Below are 12109 nucleotides of genomic sequence, written 5' to 3'. Positions count from 1 at the left end.
CAGGAACTCCCCTTCGAGTTCGGAACATCATTGACGATCTTAATACTGACGGAGATCCAGCCGGAACTATGAGGTCTACCGCAGTCGGATCAGCGAATGCACCAGCGTCGGATTTAAACCGAGACGCCGAGTTCGAAGCAATGAAGGCGCAACTTCGCGAGATCACTTCGAAGATACATCAAGCAACGAGCGCGGCTCCGGAGATCGAGCGCGTCATTCAGGAAACACAGAAGACACCCTTCACACGGCGCATAGCAGGAACGCCGGTCAAACATATGGAGAAACTAAAGATAAAGGTCTACGAAGGCAATACTGACCCCTGACACTTTTTGACATCGTTTCGCATCTGCATGAACCGATACCAGTTCAAATCCGCCGAGGAAAGGGACGCAGTTCAGTGCCAACTATTTGTGGAAAGTTTAAGAGGAGTAGCTCTCGACTGGTTCTCGCGACTCGAGGCCAATTCGATCGATAACTACAAGGAGTTAACGACAGCCTTCGTCAAACACTTCTCCATGTTCATTGGACAGAACACCAAGAACTCCGAGCTCTGGCAAATAGCCCAAGGACCAAGCGAGAGCCTCCGCGATTTCATTCAGCGCTTTAAGACGATCGTCGCTAATTGTACGATTAGCGATGAAGCCGCTCTCTTATGCCTCCAGAAAGGAGCTCGGATAAAGACTAGCTTCCGGAGCGCGATCACTCACAACCCTCCACAGACGCTAGAAGACGCGCTACACCGAGCTAATACTTACATCGCCGAAGAGGAAGAAGAAGCCGCTTATGAGCAGAGTTATTCGACAAAGCAACCCGAACGTTCAAAAGTCACAACTAATGAACCACAGTCGGGATACGGTCGAGGGTACGAGAATCGTAAGAAGTTCTATGCTAATGCGATCCAACAACCGACCAAGCAGTGGAACAAAAAATGGGTCCGCGGTGAAGAAGATCAAGACGAGTCTTTGTTCTGTGAATTCCACAACCGTAGAGGACACAGCACCGAGGAATGCAGACACCTGCATGAATATCTACTCGGCCAATACCGAAAGGGGCCAGTCTCAGTTGACGATCTCCGTCGCTTAAACGCACCTAGGAACAGTGGGCAGACTTTGATTGACGATCTTCGTCGATCAAACATGCCTCGACCGAATAACGCGCAGCTCGAGAACGCCATCACTAAGGATCCACCAACTCCACCAGCTTTACCGACATTACCAACTTTACCAGCGTTACCACCACCGCCACCGTATCCGCCTGCTTTGCCCGAACAACAGAAACGCAATCGCGACGACCGAGCACAAGAAAACCATGCTCCCAAAGCAAGGAAACGCGTCAACATGATAATGGGAGCCATCGAGGCTTGCAGCTACTCGGTTCGAGCTATCAAAGAATACAGTCGACAGGCCGCCAGCGCACCCAAAGTCCCACAGGATCCGCCGAAAGGAACGCCTTTGGTATTTACCGAGGCTGACATAATCGGGTTGCATAAACCGCATAACGACGCCCTCGTCGTCGAACTACTTCTCGACGATGTCGAAGTTAGCCGCATTCTGGTCGATACAGGTAGTTCGGTCAACATTATCTTCAAGGAAGCACTTGACCAGCTCGACTTATCCTCAGATAGGATTGAGCCTTTTATCGAGCCACTAACAGGTTTCGATGGAGAACGCTGCATGACAGTCGGTATGGTCAACATCCTGATCTACCTCGGTGGAGTCGCAAAGATTATCCAGTTTCTCATCCTCGATAAATCGGCAATCTACAACGCCATTCTCGGTACGCCTTGGTTACACGCAATGAAGGCGGTCGCCTCGACGTACCATCAATGCCTCAAGTTCCCAACTCCCGATGGTGTCTACACCCTTCGAGGAAACCAAGCCGTCGCTCGATCATGCTACATAAACGAGTGCAAACTTCATTCGGCCAATCAAGCTTGTGTCATCAGTTCGTTAGGACCGACGAACGAGCTCGTCGTCCAGCAGACAAAACCTAAGCGGGAGTCGATCGTTGAAGTTTGCATCGATGAGCTAAGGCCAGAGCGCCAAGTCGGAATCGGCGCCGAACTCGACCCAAACATCCGTGAGCCACTCATTCACTTTCTGAAACAGCATTCGTCAACCTTCGCTTGGTCGGTAGAAGATATGCCCGGGATCGATCCACAGATCGCGTGTCATGAGCTCAATATCGATCCGACGTATAGCCAATCAAGCAGAAACGCAAAAAGCTCGGACCAGAGAAGGCACAGGCCGTCAATGACGAAGTCGAGCGGTTGCTCAATGCAGGTTCCATCACCGAAGTTAAATATCCAGATTGGTTAGCTAACCCTGTAGTCGTCAAGAAGAAGAATGGTAAATGGATGATCTGCGTCGACTTTACCGATCTCAATAAGGCATGTCCGAAAGATAGCTTTCCTTTGCCTCATATTGACCGTCTTGTGGAAGCAACTGCCGGGAACGAACTACTCTCATTCATGGACGCGTTCTCCGGATATAATCAGATTCTTATGCATCAGAAAGATCGGGAAAAGACATCGTTCATCACAGACCGCGGCATATACTGCTATAAGGTCATGCCTTTTGGCCTGAAGAATGCTCGAGCGACATACCAACGGCTGGTGAATCGGATGTTCGCAAGCCAGCTCGGGCGAACTATGGAAGTTTACATTGATGATATGCTCGTGAAATCGCTCGTCGCTTCCGATCACGTCGGTCATCTCCGCACGTGCTTTGATATTTTGGATCAGTACGGCATGAAGCTTAATCCCACCAAGTGTACGTTCGGCGTAACATCTGGAGAGTTCCTTGGATACATAGTCACACAGCGAGGCATTGAAGCTAATCCAAAGCAGATCGCAGCTATACTCGAACTCCCGTCTCCGACAACCAAACGCGAAGTTCAACGACTTACTGGACGTATTGCAGCACTGAATCGATTTATATCCAGATCGACAGACAAGTGCTTACCTTTCTACCAACTTCTTCACGGTAACAAACATCTCGAGTGGAATGAGAAGTGCGAAGAAGCTTTTGCCGAACTGAAGAAATACTTGTCTATGCCGCCAGTCTTATCCAAACCTGAAACTGGCGAAACACTTTATCTTTACATTGCAATTTCGGAGTTCGCGGTCAGCAGTGTTCTTGTTCGAGAGGATCGTGGCGAGCAAAAGCCAATTTCTACACAAGTAAATCCCTCGATGGATCGGAGTATCATTACCCGACCTTGGAGAAATTCGCCTTTGCCGTGGTTATTTCCGCAAGGAATTTACGCCCGTACTTCCAGTCTTACTCGATCGTTGTCCTGACCGACTACCCTCTTCGCACTTTCTTCCATAGCCCAAGTCAATCTGGACGACTCGCCAAGTGGGTCATTGAACTTAGCAAATATGACATCGAATACCGAGGAAGAACTGCAACGAAGTCTCAAGTCCTAGCAGATTTCTTGATCGAACTCCCACCTGAGCTCGTCGAAGCTAATCCCGTCATACAACCTTGAATTCTCCACGCCGATGGTTCATCATCCCATAAGGGATCCGGCGTCGGGATTCGTCTCAAATCCCTCGAAGGAGAGGTTATCGAGCATTCATTTCGACTTGGCTTCCCGGCATCTAATAACGAAGCCGAGTACGAAGCATTGATTGTCGGACTACGACTTGCCAAAGGTATCGGTGCCGAGCACGTACACGCCTACTGTGACTCTCAACTTGTGGCTAACCAATTTCACGGTGAATACGAGGCCAAGAATGACCGCATGGACGCGTACCTCAAAGTCCTCAAGGATGTCGCTTCGGAGTTCTCAACCTTCGAGCTTACAAAGATACCTCGTGATGGGAATGCAACCGCCGACGCCTTAGCCGCTCTCGCGACTAATTCTGATCCCGATCTTCGGCGAACTATCCCAATCGCAGCAATCGAGCGACCAAGTGTCGAGCCTGCTCCAAACTGTAACATCATTACATGACGACGTGATTACGAAGCCCAACCCAATCTCGCTCCACCCCTCACCCGAAAGACGAAACCAAGAGAGGTCGTCACCGATCTCAACACCAACTTGGACGAACAAGTTGACACCGGATCTGATCTCGAAGATGAATCCGAAGGCCAACATATTCCAATCGACATCGAAGCCGAAGGTGAAGACGAGCCCGAAGATTGGACCTTAGAAATTGTGGGCTACATTGGAGATGGAACGGTTCCTGCAGATAAATGGGCAGCTCGACGCCTTAAGGCTCGAGCAGCTCGATATGTGGTCATTAATGGCACTATCCTCAGATGGGATGCTTCCGGCGTACTCTTGACTTGTGTTCGCGGCAACGACATCATGGAAGTAATGTAGAAAGTTCATGAAGGAGAAGGAGGAAATCACTCCGGAGCTCGATCTTTGGCATTCAAGATCAAAAAAGCTGGCTACTACTGGCCTACTATGCTGTCTGACTGCGAAAAGTATACAGCACGCTGCGAGAAGTGCCAACGACATGGCCCAATGATCAACCTTCCGACCGAGCTCTTGATGACCTCGACCGCACCATATCCTTTCATGCGCTGGGCAATGGACATCATCGGTCCTTTTCGCCGATCTACGACTCAGAATCAGTACGTCTTGGTCGTCACAGACTATTTCATCAAATGGGTCGAGTCCGAGGCGTACCCCGAGATTTATGGAATCGATGTCAAGAAGTTCGTCTGGAAGTTTATCATCTGTCGACACGGAGTCCCATACGAGATCGTTACGGATAACGGAACCCAGCTCACTTCGATAGTCTTCACAGATTTTTGCGCTAAGTGGAAAATCCGACTAAGTTTCTCTACCCCGCGGTACCCACAAGGAAACGGACAAGCCGAAGCCATGAACAAAACCATTATCGATGGTCTGAAGAAGCGACTCGATACCGCTAAGGGAACTTGGGCGGACGAACTCGATGGTGTCTTGTGGTCTCACCGAACTACACCACGACGTTCGACCGGTCAGTCACCATTCTTTCTTGCATAGGGTACAGAAGCTATGTGTCCAGCCGAACTCAACGTCCAGTACGAAACAGGAGTTCGAATCAGTTCACTCTTCCAGTACGAAACGATTCACTTGGGTTCCCAGGCCGAGCTCAAACGCTCGCACAATAAGCCGAACTCCTCAGATTCGCACCGTAAGCCGAGTTCACAACACTCCCAAAACGTAAGCCGAATTATCGCAATTCGCTATCGAAAGATAAATTATGTTTGAACACCATCTACTGTGTACCGATCTAGTACTTAAGCGTTAATCACAAATCGTTACCGACGAAATAATGTCAAAAGTTCAAGATAGGCGCCGATCTACTACTTTAAGATTCTTCTAAATCATCAAGATAAGAAAAAAGAAGAGAAACGAGCATATAATTAAAAGCCTCCCAAGAGGCAAATAAGTTCAAAAGCCCACCAAGGGCTCGGAAATAGAATATTACAAGCAAAATAACCCATGAAAGGGCAAATGAGTTCGAGAAAAAGAAAGAACAAGAAAAAGATTAAGCGTTCTTTGAGGTTGCGGCTTGATCGGCGTTGAGTATATCCTCGTTCGAACCAAACTGTTCGCCCCTCGCAGGATCTTGCGCGCTTTGGGTCACATTCACGGCCGGAATATCATCATCGTCCGCGAACGGGGACATCCGCTTGGTTTCCTCCGTAAGAATGCAGGCATCAACCAAACGGAACTCCTCCAGAGCCTTAGCATGTTTCGCCTCAATGTCAGCGATCATCTCAGGCGGGACCTCGTATAGACCTTTCTTCTTCAGCTGCTTGATGAAGCCCAGAACCCCAGTAAGCTGATTTACCACCAAGTAGGGCTTGCGGGCTCGATCAGCATCATCCAAGCTGCGGATCACCTTCTCCAAACGATCGCAAGCTTGTGCGTGGACACTCCTAGCCCGACCCTTCCAGTGGGTCACCAAGGCTCGCAGCCGCTCTCGATCTTTCTCGAACTCCTGAGCAAGCATATTATGGGCCTCGGTCAGCTCTTTCCTCACCGCTTTCAGTTCTGCACTCTCCTGCTTCAGCAAGTCAACCGAAGAGTGGAGAGTATCGTTGATTTGTAGCTCGGTGGCAAGGCGCTCTTCCGCTTTGGAGACCCTTTCCTCGAGCTCGGCAACCCTAACTTGCTCGTCGTAGAGAGCTACTTCGTACGCCGCCACCAAATTATTGGTCTGACTGGTGAGCTGCGCAAAGCGAAATAAGAGTCAGAACTCATACTTAGAAACATATTAAAATCAAGAGAAGAAGCATGGAAATTACCACGGCGGTAATACGTGCGATCCCCTTGTACATATTAGGGAAACGGAGCTCGGCCACTGCCGGGAGACTAGGGACCTGAGAAGAGATCTTGTGGTAGATATCGGCGCAGGCATCGATGTTCTCCTCGAAAGGAGTCTCCTCATCATAGTCAAAGCAAACCTTCGCCCTCTTCGCTGGTTCTGGCTCAGGGGAACCCTCGGCGCGATCTCCAATTTGTCTCTTTTGAGAGTGAGAAGCCTCAGCTCGATCTTGAGGGAGAGCGAGGTCTGACGCCACAGCTGTTGATGCCTCGAGCTCAGCGGGAGCGTCTTGCGCCCGAGAAGAGTCTTCGATCTTCTTAATCTTCTTTGAAGACTTCTTCTTCTTCAGCTTCTTCTGACCAGCTTGGTCAGGGGAGTTCGCAACCGGCGGCAGTTCTCCAGGCTGCTCCTCGGTCACTTCAGCAGCAGGGATGGGGATCGGGGCCGCATTGTTCGGTTCCTCTTCGTCAAAGAGAGTCGGGATCTCATCCAAGGAAAGCATTCTGGCAGTTCGAGGTCGTTTAACCTGCGGTTTTGGCACTTTGCGTCTTGGAGCAGCTCGGGGCTTGTTAGCTCGAGCATTTGGCTTCCGCGGTTTCGATTCTCGGACAGAAGCTGCAGTGAAAATATGTCAAGGAAGAGTTCGGAATAAACTCAAAAATAAGAATGAGAAAGTAAGCTCGACAATCAAACCTGCTTTCTTAGATCGGCGTTGGAGAATTTCTTCCCAAACTTCGGGCCAACGACGCTTACCGGCTTCGCTGAAGGCTTCTACGAATTCAGATGTGAGTCCGGAGTTGAGGATAATGCTTGGGAGATGACGACCTGCGAAAGATAGAACGAAAGAAAGTTAGTCAAATGCAAAATCAGAATTTAGCTAAGTATGAGATCATCTAAATCTACTAATCGGAATCTTCCACTCCGATTGAGTGGGGATGTCAGAGTTGCTGACGGTGAGATCATTCATCTCGAGATAAAAATATAGAGATTCTCAGTCGTTGAATTTACTGGGTTTAGGCCCAGTAACTATGTTCTTCTTTGGCTTAGCGTTTGCAGCAAAGAACCACTCCTTGGATTTGTGGATGTTCACCGAGAAGAGGTCCTCGAAAAGCCGACTGGTTGGGATCTCGCCGAGCTCGTCGCATAGAGATACGAACCCTACGTAGTTCGTTATTGAAGCTGGCATCACTTGTGTGAGGGCTACTCCACACCGGTTACAGTACCCAAGGAGACGAGAAGGGATCGGAAACGAGAGCCCGCATTGCGTGAAATAAGTTAAGTATACGCAGAGGAAGCCCTCGGGGACGTCCCACGGCCGATCTCCAGCTTCTGGGATTATAAAGACGATTTGATCCGAGAGCCCATTTTCCTCGAGCACGGCCTGAACAGCACCCGGAGTGACAGAAGAAGACGGCACATTGTTGGGGCGAACGATTTTTCGCTTCGGAAGCGGAGGTGAAGCATGGTTCACTGCTTCAAGGTTGTCCTCGGCAACCTCTGCCTCAGTAGCGTTCTCTTCCTCATTCTCTCCTTCAGGTTCCTCAACCTCTTCGATCTCGTGGTCGATACCACCAGCGTTCGGTCCAGCACGAGCTTCTGTCTCGCGAGTTTCTGTCACCAACTGCTCGGTAGCTTCAACCCTAACTCTAGCACGGCTGCTGCTCGCATCCACCGACTTAGAGTTCTTACGAACTAGCTGTGGGGGATTGCTTTCTTCCCGAGAAGAGTCAGATGAACGAGGATGTGAAGAGGAAGAGCTCGGCTCTGAAGGCTCGTGGCGATCTTCTGGAAGGATCTGATTAGAGGAGGAATTGATTGAAGAAGAGTTCGAAGACATGTTGAGAAATGGAGTCGAAAGAAGATCTGGAAAAAGTTAAGAACAGCTTGAAGATCGATCGGAAAAGGTTGAAGATCGATCGGAGGACTTGAAGATCGATCGGAAAAGGTTGAAGATCGATCGGAAAACTCAAGAAATCGCGGCGGCGAGAGTTGAGAAAAAGAGAGAGGACTACAAACGAAAACTAGAGAGAGAAGTAAAATCTAGAGAGAAGGGAGAGCAGCGTACCTTATATATGCTTGAACGAGAATAATGAATGCGAGAAGAGGTTTTTCTCTTATAAACAGTGGGAATTGTGGGTTCCTCGATTTTCGCGAAATCCCGGAATTCACGCGCCGCATTGAAGACAGGGTGCGAAACGTCCGGAATACGAATCGTCTGCGGTTACCGAGCTCGGTTTGTGACCTACTTAGTATCAAATGAGTTCGACTAAAAATCACCTCCCTTCGTCGAACTGAGGGGGGGGGGGCTAACTGTTGGAGGTGAAAACCGCACCCCTGTTTTCTCCGGTACAAACCGAGATCGGCGTAATGTAAGCCCGGTTCACAAAGGGACGTACCGGGAAGACTGGGCTGAGTAAACCTTGGGCCGAATGAAGCCCATTAGGCCGAGGTCGGCGAGAAATTTCTCGAAGGAACAGAGAAGCTTCCCCGAGGTCGGTCGAAAATAGTAAAGTTTCCCAACGGAAAAAGGAAACGAGCATGAGAAAAGGAAAGGAACCGAGAGAAAAGGAAAGTCCTCTCGGTCCCATATCGCCGAAGATGTGCTTGAAGACCGACTCAGAGGGTATATATAAAGGGAGATGAATCGACACCAGAGAACACAAGATATTCCAGAGAAGACTTAAGAACTGAGAACTCATTACGCAAGGCTCTTAGTTTCGTTAAGTCTTAGTTCGTAGTTAATTGCTTAACTATCGAACTCAGTTGTATTTGCTTGATTCGATCTACTAAAAAAACCGAGTTTACCGATCTAAAGTACTGTTTTACCTCTTGTCGATATTCACATATCAACATATAACGTGCACCTCCCTCCTCTTTTTTTTTAACACATGGTCCTGTCGTTAGTTTCTTCCATTGTTACATTTACTTATGTTCTAGATCCTAATAGAATACATGAGGAGGATCGGTGTACACGTGATTTGATGTCACTTGATATTTGCCTTAAAGATTCACAGTCCTCAGTTTTACTGAAAGGGAACTTTTTTTTTTTTTGTTTCTTTAAAAAATTTAAACTCGGGTCCTCTTTATGACACAAGCAGATATAGGCCATGTATTATTAGACAAAAATGTGTTTGATAAAAGAACTTTGTTTGTTTTTTTATTGGTGGATCTAACTCTTGGGATATTGGATCATTTGTCTTTGTTTTTTTTTTAGTTTACCGAGGTACAAGTTCTTGTGTATCACGTTTTAGGGTTTGCATGCATAATTGCTTCGGTTTTGTATAAAGTTCTAAAGACAGTGAAATTTCAGTGCTGAGGTAAATTCTTCTATGGGTTTGTTTTGATATAATCTTTTTTTATTTTCTTGGTGGATGTTTTGCAGCTTGCAGTCATAGGACAACACTGAGACCAACCTCTGCTTTATTGGAAACGCATTGTGTCAGCAGTAGAGGGCTTAGTGATTCATGTATGGGACTACTCTCAACCAAATAAGAAGGCTGTTTCTTCTCAGAAACAAAAAACGATCAGGTCTTATGTCTGTTGCCATACCTTGACCAGGCAAGGGGAAAAAGGGGGACAGTTTCATTGCTGATCTGCGAAAAAAGTTGCTCATTTCCTATTGTTGATGGACTGTCTCTCTCCAATGAAAAGAGCAACAACGTGGTCAGAAGAAAAGCTTGGTGTAGTAACAGGTGCAGGTGCAGCAGCGATTTCAGCTAAAGTTAGCATCAGGTCTAAGCTGAGGCTCTTGAGGAACGTGTGCGAGAAAGTCAACCCTTGTACGCCGCACCCGTGGGGGCTTGTGATCATGACAGCAACTTGGGACGGTAGGATTAGGGTGTTCCATAACTATGGTTTACCAGTTTAAATATACAAAAGCAGAAAATGTGTATATGTAAACAATGTTAGAGTAGTAGCATTCTTTGATTTAGATTGGAGCTCATGTTAGCTTTAAAATCATGAGCTAAAATTGGTCTCCTTGTATATTGTGTCTAGTGCTTTATGTGACATCTATTATGTGCGTGTGTGTAAGTAAACACCGACCGTGATTTAAAATTTGTCAAAATTAGAAGAGACAACAATGTTACTGACTACTGAATCTCTCTGGTTCTTAACATTTACAAAACATTAGTATAATCCTTTTTGTGTCCTTCTGTTGATATTATTCCTTTAACCTAGGACTCTGAAATACGTTTATGTTTTGATATTTGCTTATCAGATGTTTGAAAGTAGAAAATATATATACTTGAGGAATTGTATCTGATGAGCATAACAAGAACAGGGACACTACTTGATCGACTCTCCCCCTTTCATATGTATTAAGAAAAACATACAAAAGAAGAAAAAAAAAACTCCATCTTTAGAGCTTTACTTTAATTTTTTATTTTATTTTATTGTATTAGTCTTGATATATATGTACAAGGCTTGAGATTTTGGATCAAAAAATTAGATCCTTCTTAAATCGATTAAGTGAAACCAGTTTAATTAATCTTTTCCCTAAAAAAGTCATAGCTTTTTTATTCATTTTCGCTAATCTTACTAAAAATATAGCTTTTAAAGTCAATTCAACCGATCAATCTAAGACGGTCTTAATGGTTTTTTTTAGATACAACACTTTCATCATTTTAATATTATACATGATAACAGAAAAAAAAATAGTTAAATTAGACAAAGCAGAAAAGTAAAAGACGAAGAAAAACCTGAATAATAGTATATCGAGACGACGAATATGATAAAGAAAGATAAGAAAGAAAATGAAGAAATTGGAGACAGTGAAAAGAAGTCGGAAGAAATGAAGACGATAAAAACAAGCAGGAAGAAATCACAGATATTGAAGAAGAAAGAAAAATTAAGGAAGAAACATATTTTAGGATTTTTTTTTTTTTGGTACAATATTTTTTATCGGAGGTAACACATGTAAATACCATTTTATTTATATATGATAGATACTATAATACGTTTATATATTAACTGTAATTTTTAAAAAATTTAGATAATTTAAATATATAAGTGGTTTCATGAACGTAAACTACAAGAAAATAATACTTGCAATGATGAAGTTGTTTTGATGTCAAAAAATGTGCGACTGATATGAAGAAGAGAATGAAGAGATCGCCAAGATGGTTGAAAGTAAACCAAGAGAACAAAATAGGAAATAAGCATGACGGAAAATTTGTTCCTGAACTTCTACAGCTTTGTTGCAACTTTTGATCATTTTATTATTATTATACATGTGAAACGGACATTATGGTCAAATTTCAAATGAGAGCAATGAGATATCGTTTTTGAAAAGTTGTGTATTGTAAAAGTGTTTCATCTGAATTTGATTTTGATTGAATGGAAAAAAGTCTTACAAAACCTCATTAGAAGTAGCATAATCAGAGCAAACAACGATAAAAAAACATGTTAGCCCACAAATCTTACGTTCTTTTTTTTTTTATTTATTGCACAATAATTATTATACTATCTTTAAAGAAATTGATTCTGTACAAATCAATTGTAAATCCTATTCAAAATAAGAGAAAAACACTACATACGAAGTCGAAGGATATAAAAGAAGAAGAAGCAGAAAAAAAGACGAATAGACGATGAAGAAGTCAAAAAGACAAAGACAAAGTCATATCAATTAATTACGAAAAGAAAAATAAAAAGGTGGATAACCCAAACTAATGAAGACGCATAAGGATAACAAGATGGGGAAGTTGAAGAAGAAGAAAAAGAATCAAACGCTTGAGAGGTTAGAGAAAAATAAAAAATGAGAAAATAAAGTAGTAGAAGAATAAGAGGAACAAGAAGGGGAGTAAGAAAGTGGAAACATGAAGTTGAGATTAT

At 45.0% G+C, this 12109-nt stretch overlaps 2 protein-coding genes across 2 annotated transcripts; one reads left to right on the top strand and one right to left on the bottom strand.

The window, feature by feature from the left end:
* The first annotated feature begins 350 nt into the window (after positions 1-350).
* Positions 351-4332, top strand: LOC112082088. Its single transcript, XM_024149181.1, has 4 exons — positions 351-2132; positions 2201-3181; positions 3526-3940; positions 4061-4332. The coding sequence occupies exons 1-4, from the start codon at positions 351-353 to the stop codon at positions 4330-4332; spliced, it is 3450 nt and encodes a 1149-aa protein (XP_024004949.1).
* Positions 4333-5494: 1162 nt separating this feature from the next.
* LOC112082087 (meiosis-specific protein ASY2-like) lies at positions 5495-8114 on the bottom strand. The gene is made up of 4 exons (XM_024149180.1): positions 7286-8114; positions 6971-7102; positions 6258-6892; positions 5495-6181 (listed from the first exon to the last, which is right to left on the bottom strand). Exons 1-4 carry the CDS (start codon positions 8112-8114, stop codon positions 5495-5497), a joined length of 2283 nt encoding a protein of 760 aa, XP_024004948.1.
* Between the last annotated feature and the right edge of the window lie 3995 nt (positions 8115-12109).

The sequence above is a fragment of the Eutrema salsugineum genome, unplaced genomic scaffold (assembly GCF_000478725.1).
Source record: "Eutrema salsugineum unplaced genomic scaffold, Eutsalg1_0 scaffold_1, whole genome shotgun sequence".
Classification (NCBI taxonomy): domain Eukaryota; kingdom Viridiplantae; phylum Streptophyta; class Magnoliopsida; order Brassicales; family Brassicaceae; genus Eutrema; species Eutrema salsugineum.
The sequence above is the reverse complement of the archived record's forward strand: the minus strand, read 5'-3'. Positions and strand labels throughout refer to the sequence as shown.

Excerpts from the sequence above, each read along its gene's own strand:
- LOC112082088 (XM_024149181.1), top strand. The coding sequence starts at position 351 with ATGAACCGATACCAGTTCAAATCCGCCGAGGAAAGGGACGCAGTTCAG. Across the intron at positions 3,182-3,525 it reads AAAAGCCAATTTCTACACAA|GGATCCGGCGTCGGGATTCG; the intron begins GTAAATCCCTCG and ends TCATCCCATAAG. Across the intron at positions 3,941-4,060 it reads TGTCGAGCCTGCTCCAAACT|TTGACACCGGATCTGATCTC; the intron begins GTAACATCATTA and ends TGGACGAACAAG.
- LOC112082087 (XM_024149180.1), bottom strand. The coding sequence starts at position 8,114 with ATGTCTTCGAACTCTTCTTCAATCAATTCCTCCTCTAATCAGATCCTT. Across the intron at positions 7,103-7,285 it reads AGTTACTGGGCCTAAACCCA|GTCGTCATCTCCCAAGCATT; the intron begins GTAAATTCAACG and ends TATCTTTCGCAG. Across the intron at positions 6,182-6,257 it reads TCGCACGTATTACCGCCGTG|CTCACCAGTCAGACCAATAA; the intron begins GTAATTTCCATG and ends CGCTTTGCGCAG.